Source organism: Geotrypetes seraphini, chromosome 3, assembly GCF_902459505.1.
Source record: "Geotrypetes seraphini chromosome 3, aGeoSer1.1, whole genome shotgun sequence".
NCBI lineage: Eukaryota > Metazoa > Chordata > Amphibia > Gymnophiona > Dermophiidae > Geotrypetes > Geotrypetes seraphini.
Window position 1 is genome coordinate 156,597,952 of NC_047086.1, and position 15,442 is coordinate 156,613,393.

General features: G+C 42.7%; 1 protein-coding gene across 9 annotated transcripts in view; it reads left to right on the forward strand.

Moving 5' to 3' along the window:
• The window catches only part of REPS1 (RALBP1 associated Eps domain containing 1), a 234,711-nt gene that overhangs the window by 157,808 nt on the left and 61,461 nt on the right, over positions 1 to 15,442 (forward strand). For all 9 annotated transcript variants that reach the window (XM_033938631.1, XM_033938627.1, XM_033938628.1 and 6 more), the window contains one exon: positions 666 to 730. In XM_033938631.1, the coding sequence (XP_033794522.1) occupies positions 666 to 730 (65 nt within the window). The remainder of the gene's footprint in view (positions 1 to 665; positions 731 to 15,442) is intronic.

A 15,442-nucleotide genomic window follows, 5' to 3' on the forward strand; every position in this document is an offset into this window, starting at 1 on the left:
CCTAAGTCCATGGTATACTTATCTTTCTGTTCTTTACTGGCTTCCAACTCCTTCGATCAGCCTCGGCAGAGGAAATACTGGAGATAGTATTCATAACGTCTTGGAAAGGAGGGTAAAGTAAGCCTTATGCTCTTGAGAGAGCTTTATTTCTCAGGATCAGAGGAAGTTGTCATGCTTCTGGTCTAGAATAAGGAGCAATAATGAGAATGAGGAGGCAAAAATGGGGGGGGGTACACTTTCCCTAAATTGTTCAATCTCAGTTTGTAGAAAATAACCTATGGTTTGCATTATAGTGAGAAATATTAGTTTCTATTCTTTGAGGCTGTGTAGTGAGAATCTTCTGGCTAGAAAGCTTGTGTGGAGTTTCCATATGAAAATACAGCAAGTCAGAAGAATGAGATCTGAACTTTAGCAAATATATTTGCATCTGTTTTAAAGTAAGTTTCAGTGTATCCGCAGGAACCATGCACAGGACTTTAAGTGAATGTCCTCATTCATATATGCCTCCTCTCCCTACCCCAGCAGCTTGGGTCATCTTTCACCTTCCCCATTTCAGTGGATAAAGCACTGTTCTAACTGTGGAAAAGACTTTTAATACTGTCCTTGGAGTACTAGTGCCATATATTACTCTTATATATAATTTAAACAAATCTGTTTCACTACAGGGCAGCAACCATCTGGAACTGTTGCTTATCCTCCTGCTGTGCCTCCTAGACCTCTGCCTTCTCAGGTAAAATCTTTTGATTTTTTTTTTTTCTTTTACAGATCAATATTTTCTTTCTAACATGTTCTTCTCAAATTATTTCACAAAGCACTGAATGTTTTCTTTTTTGAAGGGGGGGTATAGGGAGAAGAGTTGGGCTTTCAGCAGGGGAAAAATATATCCAGTACATTTTCCGGGCAGTTTTTGAATTCTCTGAATTATTTTGGACCTATTTATATTTTGAAAAATAAACTGATGGGTGACAGCAATTATCAAAACTATTAGGCATTTATATGTGGTTTATTTCTTTTAAAACCTTGACACTGATATGTTAGGATTGTAAACATGCTTGTTAAGGAATATTGTACTTTGTCACAGAACATTAACTTCCAGAACTTAAAAGACAAAATTATGTCTTAAGCTCTGGAAGTTTCCTTTGGTATCTCTTTAAATAAGCTGGATGCTTAAAAAACCACGCTCACTGTGGCACAGGTTGAAGGGGATTTCTTATGTACATACAAAGGCCCTCTCCTCTTAAGCATTCTGTAAACTAATAGTGACACTTCCAGAACAGTGGTGCTATGGTGGCTTTTCTAGAAGAATCAACATTTTAACACCTTATTCACTATTCTCCCCTATTTAAGGAAGATTGCTGGATATGAAATGCATTTGCACTTGCATTTCACTTCATTGGAATCATTAAAAATATCTTTGCTTTACTGAGCATATAAATGCCTAGCAATACAGAACCCTATCTTTCAGACTCATTTCAGTTTTCAGGGTGTTATCCAAATGTTGGGGAATCATGGCAGCTTACCTACACAAAAAAGATTTGCTGGTAATCCCATATCTGGGTGAGGACTTTCTTAAGAGATCAGACTCCACAGGTGACCCTTGAGGGGAGGAATGCTGGCCTAGTGCCTAACCCAAAGTAAACCTGGTTCTAAGAGAGAGGTTGTAGAGGCTCAGCATTAAAGATAATTTTCACAGCAACCTGTGAACTACTGTCAGCCTCTGCCCACCCACCCTCCCTCTGTTAGTGTTTAATACAAAACAATGTTTTAGTCTAGATTGGTGTTTTAGGTTGAATTTCAGGGCATAATATCAGATTAGGACACAAATAACTGTTGAGGAAAGGCTCTAGTGTTAATTTAATTCCCTCACCCAACCCAAGACAGAGCTTTTTGATTTATAGGCTCTTCAGCCAACCAGGAGCAGGGCATTACTTTGGTAGGATTTTTCTGCCCTTTCTTTATTCTTCAAGGTGTAAGTAGGTTGGGCAGACTGGATGGACCATTCGGGTCTTTATCTGCCGTCATCTACTATGTTACTTCTGTACCACAGTATGGCTTGGAAACATCGTATCACAAAAGCTGCTGCTCAGGTTAAAACTTCTGTCTCTGTGCAAACAGAAAATTTTACCCAGGGAGAGGGAGTGATTTCATGTGCAAGTTGTCTTCAGTTTGAATCCCTCATGAAAGGAAGTAAAGGAACTGAGAGAGGAGGTGGCAAGATTGAGAAGCATCCATGAAAATGAGAGGTACATCGATGAAATGGTTCATGAGGCGTCAAAGATTTCCAGCAGTGGGGAAGAAGAGGCTGTGCTGAGGGAACACAGCTGGACTCAGATATGGAACACTGTAAGATTGGTACTATGACTCCCCCCACCCTTGAACTGAAGAACCGGTATGGAAGTGGAGGAGATGAGAGCACCCCAAGGAGAGGAAGGACCAAAGCTTGAAATTCCCAAAATTACTGGATCCGTGACCACTAGGAGATGTAAGGTAGTGGTAGTTGGCAACTCCCTTCTGAGGGGTACAGAAACATCCATCTGCAGATCAGACATGATGTCACGAGAGGTATGCTGTCTGCCTGATGCCAAAATCCAAGATGTTACAGAGAGCTTGCCGAGACTCATGAAGCCTGATGACTATTATCCGATGCTGCTCATCCATATTGGAATTAATGATACTGCCAGGTACCCCTGTGAACGTATCAAAAGTGACACTGTGGCTCTGGGAGAGAAGGTGAAGCAGTCGGATGCACAGGTGGTATTCTCATCCATCCTCCCTGTCGAGGGTAAAGACCGGGACAGAGAAGCTCGCATCCTGGAGATGAATGTGTGGCTACGTGGATGGTGTTGTCGAATGTTTTGGCTAGTTGAACCATGGGATGATTTTCGAAGGGCTGCTGAGCAGGGATGGTGTGCATCTACCAAAGAAGGGAAGAACTGTCTTCGGCAGCATGTTGGCTAATCTTTTGAAGAGGGCTTTAAATAAGAAGTGATGGGGCAGGGTGATCAAAGTCCCCGGGTGAGTATAAGACCTTATGGTAAGTAAATCACTGAATACCTCTACACGGATGGGAAAAGGGGCAATGTCTGGAAAGCAGTATATAGTAATGCTCGAAGTATGGGAAACAAGATTCTGGATCTAGAAGCTGTGATGGAAGAAGATGAGTTGGACATAGTGGCAATCACAGAGATGTGGTTCACGGAGGACCATGACTGGGATGTAGTTATACCAGGCTATAATCAGTTCAGGAAAGACAGGGTAGGAAGAAAAGGAGGGGGAGTAGCGTTATATGTTAAAGATCATATTAAAGCCACACAATTGCAGGATCTGCAGTGCACTAGACGTAAAGATATGTTTTCAGTGGTTGTCCCCTCATTATGGAACTCTCTCCCAAACTTTATTAAAAATGAAAAAGATCTTGTCTCTTTTAAAAAACTGTTAAAAACTTACTTGTTTCAAGATGCATTTGACTTATGAAATGATCTTTTTTATAAACTCATATGTTTTTAAGATTCTCTTCTCCTATTTTTTTCTTATTTATACCCCTTATTTATACCTATTGTACTCTCCCCTCTATGTAAATTTTAACAAATAATGCAACTGTAACTTTCCCCTTCCTTCCTTCTCAATCATGTTTGTCTAAATTTGTTTTGTCAACTGTCCAAATTAGTAAAATTGTATGTATTACCACAATCTGCTGGTTTTTAAATTGTACATCGCTTAGAAATTTGTAATAAGCGATACATCAAATGTAAATAAACTTGAAACTTCAAGGAACAGGCACTGTGGATCAAGTTGGAAAGAGGGAATGGTGAATATATTTACATTGGTGTGATATACAGGCCTTCTTCACAGACGGAAGAAGTGGACAGAGAATATATTTTAAAAAGGGGAAGTTTTACTAATAGGTGATTTTAACATACCGAATGTTGATTGAGGTATCCCTATTTCGGGATCTTCTAGAAGTAGGGAGATCCTGGATTCTCTACAAGGAGAACTGTTGCGGGATGGGGTCATACTAGACTTATTGCTTACAAATGAGGAAAGTGTGATCATCTGGCATCCAGTGATCACTGCATGATACGGTTTAATATTAAGATGGGTATAGAGAGGACTCATTCAAAAATAAAGGTTCTAGCCTTAAAAAAAAATAACCCAACAACTTTATTTGGATGGGAGTTTACGTCAAGGAAATGTTATCTGGATGGTAACATCTGGAAGGAGTGGAAATGCAGTGGGAAAAACTGAAAGGAGTAATTGTAAGGGCAACAAACCCTTTTTTGAGGCAAGTAAGTAAAAGTAAGAGGAAAAGAAGGCCACTTTGGTTCTCAAAAGTAGTAGCTGAGAAGGTAAGGAATAAGAGGTAGCTTTCATAAACTATGAAAGATCACAGAAAGAGGAAGACAGGCAAAAATATCTGGAAAAGTTAAAAGAGACTGGTTGTATAGTCAGGAAAGCAAAGATGCAAATGGAAGAAAAAATAACAGTAAAATGGGGAGAGAAGACATTTTTTAACATATATTAATGATAAGCAATTCAGTCTTTTCTTTATCAGATTCTACATATGTCTCCCCTTCACCTTTGAGTCTCACAATGCCATTTTTGCACTTCTTCCTAACAAATATTTCTGTTCTGTGTTCACGGCTGAAGCACTGGGAGCAGGACTGCAGAAGACAAATATGAATAGGGATGGAGGAGTGGTAGACCCTGATCAATTTTCAGAGGATTGTGTTCATGAGGTAGACAAAACGATGGGGCCAGATGGTGTACATCTGAGGGTGCTGAAGGTAACTTAGGGAAATTCTGGTGGCTCCGCTGACTGACCTTTTCAATTAGTCTCTAGATTCTGGGGTGGTTACTGGAGAATTGGAGAAGGCAGTTGTGGTTCCTCTCCACAAAAATGGAAGTAAAGAAGAAGTAGGGAATTATAGGCTGGTAAGTCTGACTTCTGTGGTAACCAAATTAATGGAAACACTTTTAGAACAGAGAACGGTGATGTTTCTGGAATCCTATGGCTTACAGGACCGGAGGCAACATGGATTCACTAGAGGGTAGGTCTTGTCAAACAAATCTGATCAATTTCTTTGGGTGACTAGAGAATTGATAGAGGAAATGTGCTAGATGTGGTGTATTTAGATTTTAGCAAAGCCTTTGACAATGTTCCACACCAACATCTAATAAATAAACTGAGAGCCCTTGGGATGGGTCCCAAAGTGATGGGCTGGGCTAAGAACTGGTTGAGTGGAAGGCGACAGAGTGCAGTGATCAATGGAGATCGCTCTGAGGAAAGGGATGTTACCAGTGGTATGCCTCAAGGTTCTGTTCTTGGGCTTGTTCTTTTTAACATTTTTATAAACAATATTGCTGATGGGCTGTCAGGTAAGATTTGCCTCTTTGCGGATGATACCAAAATCTGCAATAGAATAGACTCCATGGATGGTGTGAATAACATGAAGAAAGACCTAGTGAAGCTTGAAGAATGGTCTGAAATTTGGCAGCTAAAATTTAATTCTAAGAAATTCAAGGTCATGCATTTGGGTTGCAAAAACCCAAGGGAACGATACAGTTTAGGAGGGATGAAGAACTTATGTGATTGTATATAATGATCTTAAGGTGGACAAACAGGTTGAAAAGGTGATGGCCAAAGCTAGAAGGATGTTAGGGTGCATAGGGAGAGGCATGGCCAGTAGGAAAAAGGAGGTATTGATGCCCCTGTATAAGACTTTGGTGAGACCTCATTTAGAATATTGTGTACAATTCTGGAGGCCGCGCCTTCAAAAATATATAAAAATGATGGAGTTGGTCCAGAGGAAGGCTACTAAAATTGTGCGTGGTCTTCATCATAAGGCATATGGGGGACAGACTTAAAGATCTTAGTCTGTACTTTGGAGGAAAGGCAGGAGAGGGGAGATATGATAGAGATGTTTAAATACCTACGTAATGAAAATGAACATGAGTCAAGTCTTTCATTTGAAAGGAAGCTCTGGAATGAGAGGGCATAAGATGAAGTTAAGAGGTGACAGGCTCAGGAGTAATCTAAGGAAATACTTTGTTCCATGCATCTACCATCTTTCTGTAAAACTCTCCTAGAAGAGGTGGTGGAGACAAGAGACTGTCTGAATTCAAGAAAGCCTGGGATAGGCATGTGGGATCTTTTAGAGCAGTGATTCCCAACCCTATCCTGGAGGAACACCAGGCCAATCGGGTTTTCAGGCTAGCCCTAATGAATATGCATGAGAGAGATTTGCATATGATGGAAGTGATAGGCATGCAAATTTGCTTCATGCATATTCATTAGGGCTAGTCTGAAAACCCAATTGGCCTGGTGTTCCTCCAGGACAGGGTTGGGAACCACTGTTTTAGAGCGAGGAAGAGGAAATGGTTACTGTGCATGGACAGACTGAATGTGTCATTTGGCTATATCTGCCATCATGTTTCTATGTTGTCATCATTTATGACCCAAATATTAGCAGAGACCCCATTTTTTTTTGGCCCAAAAAATCTCAGTTTATGTTTGAGTATCTATGGTAAATGATCTATCCATAGCTGTGATTCAATCTGTACATCCTTCTATTCAACAAAATCTGTAGGAATAAAAATTAGATCCAACACATAAACTGCTTGATATGTGAAAGGCAAGTGAGATGTCTCATCCAAAACCACAGTAACTTTGTGTATAATCAATAATGTAAAGTCCCAGTTTATCAATGTCTGTTTATAAACAATATTATGAGGTCCCAGTATACCAGTATCCATTTGTAGTCCCAACTAGGATCCCAGTTTCAGCCGTCTGTATTGCCTTCTTCAGGGAACAAACAAATAAACTAAAATATAACATAAAAGCATTCAAAATATAGAAACATACACAGTGAATCAATATAATAAACTAAAAAAATGAATATAAGATCAATCAATCAAGAATATGTAATAAATATAAGGCACTTGTATGAAAAACAAGACAAAGATATGGCTTAAAAATTCACATTTGGGGATGTCTTATGATGTTTGGATGTATGATTGTGGCAGCTGTGCATTAGGGGCGGTGTTTCCCCATTGTGGGCTGTGGGACTGAGAACTCCCCATTTACACAAAAAAATTTATTAGGTTTGCTTGTCAGGGCTCTCTTCTCCTCACTCGTTTTGGTTCAGGGGAGACTTACTTTTTTTCCAATTTTAAAAAAATTCAAAAAGTATAAAAGCATTAAATTAAAAGAAAATTTCAGATAATGTATATTGAAAAGACTATAACACCTTGGAGAAACATGGCAGGAAGAATAATGATCTGAATTAAAAATGCAAAAACCATAATAACATTACATTAAAAGAAAAAGTCACGCTGAAACAAACACATATCCATAATCAGATACTTAAAAAATCAACCATAAAAAAAACTGTTAACAACTCATAGTGTCATGCCAGAAGAAATAATGATCTAAATTACAAATGCAAAACACTCAAATGGTGCTGAGTAAATAAAAAGAGAAGACAAGTGCAAAGTGCAGTAGTTTAGTCTCAGTCGATCGATTGTTGTGCATGATTGCCATAATGAAGTTGAAAATGCACAGCACTGTGCAAGTTGCAGCGATGCAAAGTGAAATGGAGAGTGAATGCAGTGTGCATCAAAGTTGACAGTAGCTTGGTCTAAAGTTTAGAGCAGCAAACATCTTAAGGCTGCAGTAAAGTGAATCAGCATGTAAGAATAATGGATACGGAGAAACAGAGGCATGACTATGGCTGCACAGCTTAGAATAAAGAAACAGAACTGTACCTGGAACAAACTGAAGAAAAGCTCAAAAACAAAAAGGCTTGAAGTCAGCAGCAAATCTATGTAAAGAAGAGTATATTATATCGAGTAATGAAAATTACAGACAACACAGCAGAATAGAAAAAAAACCAACTAAAGAAAACATCAGTCTCCTACCATAACGGTGTCTTCAATGAATGAATGCGCTAAAGAGTTGGCACATGCGCAAAAGTTATAGAAGTAGGAAACATGATGTAGATGAGTATGCATGAGCCAGCATTATGCGGAGAAAAAGTCAAAGCCAATATAGGGGTTTAAAGACAACATAAAACCAATAGAAAAGGATAGAAAGCATGCAAACTAGAGGTAAAAACGAGAAAAAATAAAACCACCAGATAAAACAGTGACCAATAATGCATGCTAAGAACTACAAAGAAAAATGAGATCATGCTCCTAATGAATGAATAAGAATTTGAACAAAGTCAGATTTGTACATATTTGTAAAAGACAGACTTTGGCAATAATAGAGAACACACTTGATGAAAGAGATTTTGATTATAGAATTCCCTATCGCCTTATCTTTGCGTTAGCTACGATAGCACTTATATAAAATTACTTTGATTTCCAAATTAGATTCTACCAGCAAATTATGGGCTCAGCAACGGGTGCCGTCATGGTACCAGACTTAGCAAATTTATATGTACTGTAGCTAACTTTGAAACGATTTACAAGATCATCCTTTTCAAGCGTATATAGTTTTATAAATGCTACATTGACGACATCTTTTTCTTTGGAAAGGGAACAAAGCACAGTTGGATTTATTCTATCATTGGTTCAACACTAGAGACCCTCATCTAAAATTCAAGATGAATGCAGATGACACAAATCAAACACATCTGTACAAATTCCCAAGAATTTGAGAGAAATGCAATCGAGTTGGTGGAGAGATTTCAGCAGAGAGGGATCTTCTCAGTTTGGGTATAATAAAGCCTGTTCAAAAGACAGGACAGATCTTCTCCAGTCTTCCAAAAAGACTCACCTGCATTTTGAGGTGTACGCATTTACCTAAAGATATCAACAAAATTATCAGAGCTAATTGGAAGATATCGGAAGGCCATGAATGCTTTAAAAAAAAAAAAAAACCCCCACTTGTGATAGCATTTACAAGAGATAAAAATTTAAGGGTGAAGTTGGTGCCTTCAAGATTACCTGTTCAATCTCCTCTTTCATCCTAAACAGAATATACTGGTCATAAAAAATGTGGCAGACATACAGTGTGTCCCCTCAGCCTTGAAACTGACAGATTCATACATCCCACTACAAACAAATACTATGATTTAAATCAGTGTCTCTTAAACTGTGTGCCCTGGCATAGTGGTGTGTACCAAAGAGATTCCAGGTAAGCCAAGAAAGATTCCAGAATTTTTATTTTATTTTTAAAAATTCCTTTCATAAGTATACACTAGAATAGATGACATATACGTTGCGTACACAAGAGTCTGTCAATGTTATGAGCTTCTGTGTGCCTAAGGATACAACTGCCCAGATAAGCATCATTCTTTGATGTGATTGGTCCCTGAAAACTTTTAGATTTATTTTTTATGCAGTAGTTATTCTAACTTGAGCAACAAAGCAATCAAGGCTTTATTATTTGGATTTTCTTATCTTTGCAAACTTGGATTTTCAGCTCTGACAGAAATTAAATCGAAAAAAGAGAGATGGTGGATGTTGAAAGTTTGCTTGTCGACTATCAAGCCACGTTTTGAGTTAATTTGTACTCAAAAACAAGCACATCCATTGCATTGATTAGCAGTTCTGCCTACTTTAGTTTCACCGTTGTTACAATTACCCATACATTGCTTAAAGAACTTTAAATAAATAACTCTCAAATTTAATTTTTTGTTGGTTTTGCAATTTTATCATTTCAATTATAACGTGCCACGAAAAACATTTGCTCTATTTAGTGTCCTGGAGCTAAAAAAGTTTGAGACACTGATTTACATTATTCATCTAATTGCAATATGCTTCATATTATGTCCTTGCAAACTTGTCTATGTGGGCAAAACAAAGAGACTAATCAAAATACGCATCATAGAACATCGCAGTAACATTAAGAAACAAATCTCAGCACCTTTAGTGTCACACTGGGAAGATGCTAAGTATGGAGTAAATGATCTGCAGTTTTTCATTTTCAAAATTATTAAATCAAATCCAAGAGGTGGAGATACAGACATTATATCCCAGGAAATGCAAACTCTGTATTGTAACACCTTAACAGAAGCTCATGTAAACCCCTCTCAATTGACTCTCCCATTCATTAGCAGCAGTATCGAAGCTTTCAATAAATACGCTGAACAGATCTTTTATGACCTTAATACTCTCCAATCCTCAGGTCTGAATTCTGGGAGAGATTATAGCATTTTTCTCTAAGATTGGTTACAGTTTTATCTTTGCATCTTGACCACACATGGAAGCTTCAATATTATTACAGCCTAATGAATTGTGATTTGTTTTTAAGTTATCCTATATAGGCTCAATTTAGTGATGAATTGTATAATTTGTTTGTCAGTTTCATTGATGCCTCTAACTTTTACCTGTTTTTTACATATATGTACAAATTCGACTTTGTTCCTTTGGTATATGTTCATACATTGTTCAAGGTCTTATTTATTCATTAGGAGCATGATCTCATTTTTATTTGTTTTTGTGTGCATTATTGGTCATAAGATCATAAGAATTGCCATACTGGGACAGACCGAAGGTCCATCAAGCCCAGTATCCTGTTTCCAACAGTAGCCAACCCAAGCCCCAAGTATCTAGCTAGATCCCAAGTAATCAAACAGATTTTATACTCCTTATCCTAAGAATAAACAGTGGCTTTCCCCAAGCCATCTCATTACCGTATTTTCGCGGATATAACGCGCACCATTGTAAAACGCGCACAGGGGTATAGCGCGCAGAAATCACGATGATATGTACAAAAACTTTTCTATACCGCGCTCAGGCATATAACGCGCATGCTGCCCGACTCTCCTCTGGCCACCCCGACTCTCCTTTCGCTCTCCCCGACTCTCATCTGGTTGCCCCGACTCACCCTGACTTTCGGTGCACTGCCCCGACTCTCCTCTGGTTGCCCCGACTCACCCTGACTTTCGGTGCACTGCCCCGACTCTCCTCTGGTTGCCCCGACTCACCGTTCACCCGCCCTGACCTTCGGTGCACTGCCCCGCCTCTCCGTGCCTGTCCCCCTTGAAGTCCTGTCCCCCCTTGAAGGTCTGCCTGTCCCCCCTTGAAGGTCTGCCTGTCCCCCCTTGAAGTCCTGTCCCCATCCTGAAAGCCTGATGCCCCCCCTCGACGTCCGATTCTTCTCCCCCCTCGGCAGGACCACTCGCACCCCCACCCCGAAGGACCGCCGACTCCCCGACAATATTGGGCCAGGAGGGAGCCCAAATCCTCCTGGCCACGGCGACCCCCTAACCCCACCCCGCACTACATTACGGGCAGGAGGGATCCCAGGCCCTCCTGCCCTCGACGCAAACCCCCTCCCCCCAACGACCGCCCCCCCCCAAGAACCTCCGCCCGTCCCCCAGCCGACCCGCGACCCCCCTGGCCGACCCCCACGACACCCCCACCCGCCTTCCCCGTACTTTGTGTAGTTGGGCCAGAAGGGAGCCCAAACCCTCCTGGCCACGGCGACCCCCTAACCCCACCCCGCACTACATTACGGGCAGGAGGGATCCCAGGCCCTCCTGCCCTCGACGCAAACCCCCCTCCCTCCAACGACCGCCCCCCCCCAAGAACCTCCGACCGACCCGCGACCCCCCTGGCCGACCCCCCCACCCCCCTTCCCCGTACCTTTGGAAGTTGGCCGGACAGACGGGAGCCAAACCCGCCTGTCCGGCAGGCAGCCAACGAAGGAATGAGGCCGGATTGGCCCATCCGTCCTAAAGCTCCGCCTACTGGTGGGGCCTAAGGCGCGTGGGCCAATCAGAATAGGCCCTGGAGCCTTAGGTCCCACCTGGGGGCGCGGCCTGAGACACATGGTCGGGTTTGGCCCATGTGCCTCAGGCCGCGCCCCCAGGTGGGACCTAAGGCTCCAGGGCCTATTCTGATTGGCCCACGCGCCTTAGGCCCCACCAGTAGGCGGAGCTTTAGGACGGATGGGCCAATCCGGCCTCATTCCTTCGTTGGCTGCCTGCCGGACAGGCGGGTTTGGCTCCCGTCTGTCCGGCCAACTTCCAAAGGTACGGGGAAGGGGGGTGGGGGGGTCGGCCAGGGGGGTCGCGGGTCGGTCGGAGGTTCTTGGGGGGGGGGCGGTCGTTGGAGGGAGGGGGGTTTGCGTCGAGGGCAGGAGGGCCTGGGATCCCTCCTGCCCGTAATGTAGTGCGGGGTGGGGTTAGGGGGTCGCCGTGGCCAGGAGGGTTTGGGCTCCCTTCTGGCCCAACTACACAAAGTACGGGGAAGGCGGGTGGGGGTGTCGTGGGGGTCGGCCAGGGGGGTCGCGGGTCGGCTGGGGGACGGGCGGAGGTTCTTGGGGGGGGCGGTCGTTGGGGGGGGGGGGTTTGCGTCGAGGGCAGGAGGGCCTGGGATCCCTCCTGCCCGTAATGTAGTGCGGGGTGGGGTTAGGGGGTCGCCGTGGCCAGGAGGGTTTGGGCTCCCTCCTGGCCCGATATTGTTGGGGAGTCGGCGGTCCTTCGGGGTGAGGGTGCGAGTGGTCCTGCCGGGGGGGGGATGTATCGGACGTCGGGGAGTCGGCCGGGCAAGAGGGATTGGGCTCCCTCTTGCTCCGATCGTGGATGCGGGTGCGGGTGGGAGCGCGTGCGAGCGGTCGTTCGGGGTGGGGGTGCGAGCGGTCCTGCTGGGGGGGTGAATCGGGCGTCGGGCGGGGTGGGAACTATGTTTAAAAACTTTTGTATACCGCGCTCAGGCATATAACGCGCGAGGGGTATGCGCGGTACGTAAAATCACGTATAACGCGCGCGTTATATCCGCGAAAATACGGTAATGGCCTGTGGACTTCCCTTTTAGGAATTTATCCAAACCATTTTAAAACCCTGCTAGTTTAACTAATTTTACCACATTCTCCAGCAACAAATTCCAGAGTTTAAATACTCATTGTGTGAAGAAATATTTTCTCCGGTTTGTTTTAAATCTACTACTTAGTAGCTTATTCTCATGCCCCCTAGTCGTAGTATTTTTAGTAAGAGTGAACAAGCGATTCACATCTACCCTTTCCACTCTACTCAGTATTTTATAGACCTCTATCATCTTACCCCTGAGCCGTCTCTTCTCCAAGCTGAAGAGCCCTAGCCACTTTAGCCTCTCCTCATAGGGAAGTTGTCCCATTTCTTTTATCATTTTCATTGCCCTTCTCTTTACCTTTTCTAATTCCGCTATATCTTTTTGAGGTACAATGGTTTTATTTTTCTTATATATTTTTTTGTCATTTTTACTTCTTTTCATATCTCATTTTAGTTTGCATGCTGTTATCTGTCCTTTTCTATTGGTTTTATGATGTCTTTAAACCCCTATATTGGCTTTGACCTTTCCTCTCCATAATGCTGGCTCATGCATATTCATTTATATCATGTTTCCAACTTCTACAGCTTTTGCACATGTGCTGACTCTTTGACGCATTCATTCATTGAAGACACTGCTACAGTAGGACACCAGTGTTTTTCTTCGTAGCTTTTTCTATTCTGCTGTTTTGTCTGTAATTTTCATTACTCAATCTAATACACTCTTCTTTACATAGATTCGCTGCTGACTTCGGGCCTTTTTGTTTTTGAGCTTTTCTTCAGTTTGTTCCAGGTACAGTTCTGTTTCTTTATTCTGAGCTGTGCAGCCATAGTCATGCCTTTGTTTCTCCATATCAATTATTCTTACGTGCCGATTCACTTTACTACAGCCTTAAGATGTTTGTTGCTCTAAACTTTAGACCGAGTTGGTTTTGATGCATGCCACATTCACTCTCCATATTACTTCGCATTGTTGCACCTGCACAGTGCTGTGCATTTTCAGCTTCATTGTAGCAATCATGTACAACATTTGATCAGTTGAAACTAAGCCATTGCACTTTGTACTAGTCTTCTCTTTTTACTTTATTCGGCACCATTTGAGTGTTTTGCACTTGCAGTTTATACTCCTGGCATAATTCTATGCAACTGCATCACAGAATTTGCGCAGGATTCCCCATATATGCTGAATTTGCACATGCTGTGCAGAATTCTGCACAAACCTTCCGTTCCTGTCCTTTCCTCATCCCCCATGCAGGTCTGGTCTCTCTCTCTCTCCGAACACCCCCCATCCCCTGCAACCTTGAGATCCAACATGCCTACAGCCTCCCAAAGAAGCAGCAGTGGTGGCAGCTGGCCAGCAGAGGCAGCACTGCAAACAGGCATCTTGCAGATGGCCCCTCCGGGACTTCCCTCTGCTGCATCACTTCTTGTAGATGGATGACATGGCAGAGGGAAGCCCTGGCAGAGCTGTCCACGGGCAGCCTGTTCACAGCGCTGCCTCTGCTGGCCCGCTGTCTCTGCTGCTCTGGGAGGCCCATAGGTATGTTGAATCTCACGGAGTGAAGGGTCAGTCGGTTGGAGAGAGGCCAGACCTGCACGGGGAGGGGGAATAGATACTAGACCACAATTTTTTTTTTTGGGGGGGGAGGAGAAATGTGGGATTGTAGATGCTAGGCAAGTGGGGTGGAGGAGGAGGGGATATGAATCCTGGACTGCTAGTGGGAGTAGGGAGAGGAAGGGATATGGATCTTGGACTGCAAGTGGTGGGGTAGAAGAGGGGACATAGATGCTTGACTGCAAGTGGGGGCAGGAGGGACATGGGTGCTAAACCTGTAGGGAGAGGAGGAGAGGGGAGGGAACATGGATGATGAATCAGTAAGTACAGGGGAAAGGGGATGAGAAGGAAACCCAGACCCAAAAGAGGGGTAAGAAAGAAGCTTGATCATAGAGAGAGAGAGAGATACCAGACCATGGGGAGTGGAGAAAGGATTCAGGGTTCAAGTGAGAGAGATGGTGAGGGGACATGGATGCTAGGACCCGCAAGGTGGGGTTGAGGAGTGGTAGAGAGAGGAAGAGAAAGAGAACAGAAATGAGGTGGGAAGGAAGGAAGAGATTCTTATCTGAGGGAGAGAGAGGTGCCAGACTATGGGGGCCTGTAGAACTAATTAGGGATCATAAAACTGTCAGGCGATCACTGCACTAGTGCCTAGAGAGAAAACTAACACCATACACAGAGTCCCATGGTTTGTCCTGTTGTAATCTTATTGGAAAATATGAAACCAGAGTTTGTCTGGAACTTATTTATTATAAAAATAAATTTATGTCATGGAAATATAGATATAGATTGCAAGCTGTATAAAATAACAGACTCTAATGATGATTATGCAAAAATATTTCTGAAAATACATCAGCACTCAATTAGTAAATCCACCTAATTATATATCACGCAATATAATTATTCCTACCAACTAAAATTCCTGATAAAAGAATATAAGCAGCAAATCAGTATAACTTAGCTAATTACCAAGAGTCCCGAAAGAACCTTATCCTTACTACACAACGATAAACTCTATCTAACCCTGCGAACTATAGGAAAATAAATCCACTATCTCACCATTAGATTTAGCTGTTGTCAACTCGCACGGTGTGAAGGATTTCTCTTCTTGGATTACAAGTGTAACATG